The 2,807-nt window shown below is 32.3% G+C and overlaps 1 protein-coding gene across 1 annotated transcript; it reads right to left on the bottom strand.

The window, feature by feature from the left end:
• Window positions 1-1,192: 1,192 nt before the first annotated feature.
• Window positions 1,193-1,774, bottom strand: LOC118751746 (the record flags this gene model as incomplete). The annotated part of the gene is made up of 3 exons (XM_036486563.1): window positions 1,634-1,774; window positions 1,405-1,514; window positions 1,193-1,278 (listed from the first exon to the last, which is right to left on the bottom strand). Coding segments are annotated over exons 1-3 (302 nt in total), but the record flags the coding sequence as incomplete, so codon positions are not given.
• Between the last annotated feature and the right edge of the window lie 1,033 nt (window positions 1,775-2,807).

The following is a 2,807-nucleotide window of genomic DNA, read 5'->3' on the forward strand; positions in this document are numbered from 1 at the left end:
GTTTTTTACAAAAAGAAAAAACACCGTTATTTGGTTTGAAGTTTTCTTTATCAAATACTATGGGCAAAAAGTTGATTTTTGTTCGTTGTAACAATATTCAAATGCTCATAAAAATTAGGAATTTTTTTAATTTTTGGAAGAAATTTAAGGAGTGTATTTCAGGCGGCTAGACCTCTGACGTCTATAAATTTTTGACCCACTTGAGATAGCCTTACGCACATACAATAGAATCAAAATACAACAAAAAGTGAACTGAGCGGAAAGAAATATGTAGCAGTTCCAAAATCGTGTTTTGTTGTTATGTTATTGCATGAATCGGAATGCCTAGCAACCGGTGTAAACCGTGCAAACCGTTCAATCCAGGCACCGTGCAAGGATACTGATAGACTTAGAGAATCCCCCTAATTTGTTTCTAGCTGCATATGTACTTATACAAATACTTATAAGAATATAGTTGGTACTAGGGCATTCAATCCCGGGATGCAGAATCCCGGGATTCCGGGATCCCGGACACTTTTCCATGTCCCGAAATCCCGGGATTATAGCTCCGGGATCCCGAGATTTTTACTGCTTCATTTACAGAATGAAAGAGATGTTGAAAACGAAAAAAATAATTTATTTGACTTGAAACACGAGAAATACAGAACACTAAAATTTGGATTCAAAGTGAACTTGAGTCATTTGCACTTGGAAGTGAATTTCAGGAACTGCCTGAATAACTGTACTCGTTCAAATATTTTGTGCAAGAACTGTGTAATAACGAAAAATCTGGTAGCAATTCAAAACACAAGCTTTTACAGTGTGGCAGAATTGTTCCTCATTTTACTTTGTCGGCCTTTTTTGGAAAAGGATTTCTGTAAATATGAGTAAATGTTTTTGACAAGTAATATAGATATTTTAGAATGAAAATTATTTAAACATCAAATTACATACTCTTTTACTAAGGAGCATTATGCGCCCCTAAGACCAAATGTGTTGACAATGAATCTGTGTGGTTTGAAAAAGACGAAGCTACTGTAAAATGCAAGAAGTTATTATGAAGGCGAAATCCCGAAAAATCTCGGGATCCCGCGATTAGAATTCTTACATCCCGAAATCCCGGGATTGTTAAAATGCTTCGGGATTGAATGCCCTAGTTGGTACATAATATGTACCTTTTATAGTTTTACGCAAAACACGTATGCTTGCTTACCTATCTCGTATATTTTCCAAATAGTCAGCGATATAATCAACCATAGATTTTGCAAAGTCCTTGAACTCGGGCGCTTCCATATCGATCTAGAAATTAAAACCAAATTATTTATTTTAGTAAATTTGCTTTTAAAATTATATATTGAGGGCTATTTAAGAAATTTTGGTTTTAATGAAAAAATATGTGTACATATATTAGTTCCAACCACTTACCGACACATTCGGATCAAGTTTATCCAGATTTATTTCCGAAATACCCTTTTCCAATTTTTGATTTTCCAAATTTTTACTCATGTTAGTGCTTGATAAGGTACTTAATAGCTCTTTTTATTAGTAAAAACGAAAGGAGAGGACCGAAATTAAATGTTAAATGAGTTGTTTTACAGCTCACACGAACATATGTACATAAGTATGCCTATGATAATAATAATTGTTTATTTACTATTTTTTAATACTGGGCCATTCCATTGTGACTGGTGGGACATTTTACTCCAGAAAATGATCAAGTTGTCGGAACTTATAAAACAGCGAAAGATATTTTTTAACATAGAACGATAACTAATGTATAAAATTGCTTTAACAAAAATACCAAACGATTTCTTAGTTTTATGTAATATCGATGGAATGCATGTGACTAGTGGGACACTGAAAATAACTCAATTTTACCTTACCCTTGTGCACTCAAAGATGAATTTTAGCCAAAACTCTTTACCTTCATCTAAAATGTTTTTGTGTTTTAAAATGTGAATTATACCTTTTCGTTTTCAATAAAAATTAGGTTTATATACTCTTCATATAAATATTAAAGAATATTTATAGTTACTAATATCGCCCCGTTGTCGAAATTCGACCACTTCACTTTTTTCACACACTTTTTCATTTTGCCTGGGAAGTTTTTTTAGGTCCATCAGCACCTGTTAACCGTGTAGCTCACTTACATATATTGTTTGGTGGAGTAATATACATTCTGTTAAATAATTTAAAAATTCATAGATGGTGAAATCAAATCAGGCACCTACCGGAAAATAATACCTTTCGAACAAGAGAAGAATCATTCACATTGGTTGAGAAACGTAGGAGCAGTAGGGAGGAATAGATTTGTATGGGATTTCGTTAGCGTATTAATATATAGATGATTGGTGGGACATCTCCTTGTGACTGGTATAAAGTAATTATGCATGAAAAAAAGTTTCCATAGACAAAAACTACAACTTCTTTTTTTTTTTTTGTAATATTTTTTTACGGATTAATGAAATGCAGTCATTTAAATAGAGATCATTAGGGCTTATTTAAATTTATGTCGTTGTCCTCTTTTAAATGGAATGACCCTAATACCGAATATGATGGGTCTCCCTATTGTATTTTTTGACCTATCAAAAATAGTTAGTATTAAAAAATTCTAAATATAATTTTTATAAGCACACAAATCCTGGGTGTGAGAACTTAGCATTTTAATTTTTTCCCACATGTATTTTTGGACCACCTTCATACATTTAATGAATATATACAACACAGATGCTTGATGATAAGCTACAGATTTTAACTTATGCATTTTCAAGTCGTAAGGTAAATAAAAAAAGATTACTATCAAAAACAAAAACAAAGCAAGAGCATAG

Source organism: Rhagoletis pomonella, unplaced genomic scaffold, assembly GCF_013731165.1.
Source record: "Rhagoletis pomonella isolate Grant_MI unplaced genomic scaffold, Rhpom_1.0 Rhpom_scaffold_00954, whole genome shotgun sequence".
NCBI classification, from domain to species: domain Eukaryota; kingdom Metazoa; phylum Arthropoda; class Insecta; order Diptera; family Tephritidae; genus Rhagoletis; species Rhagoletis pomonella.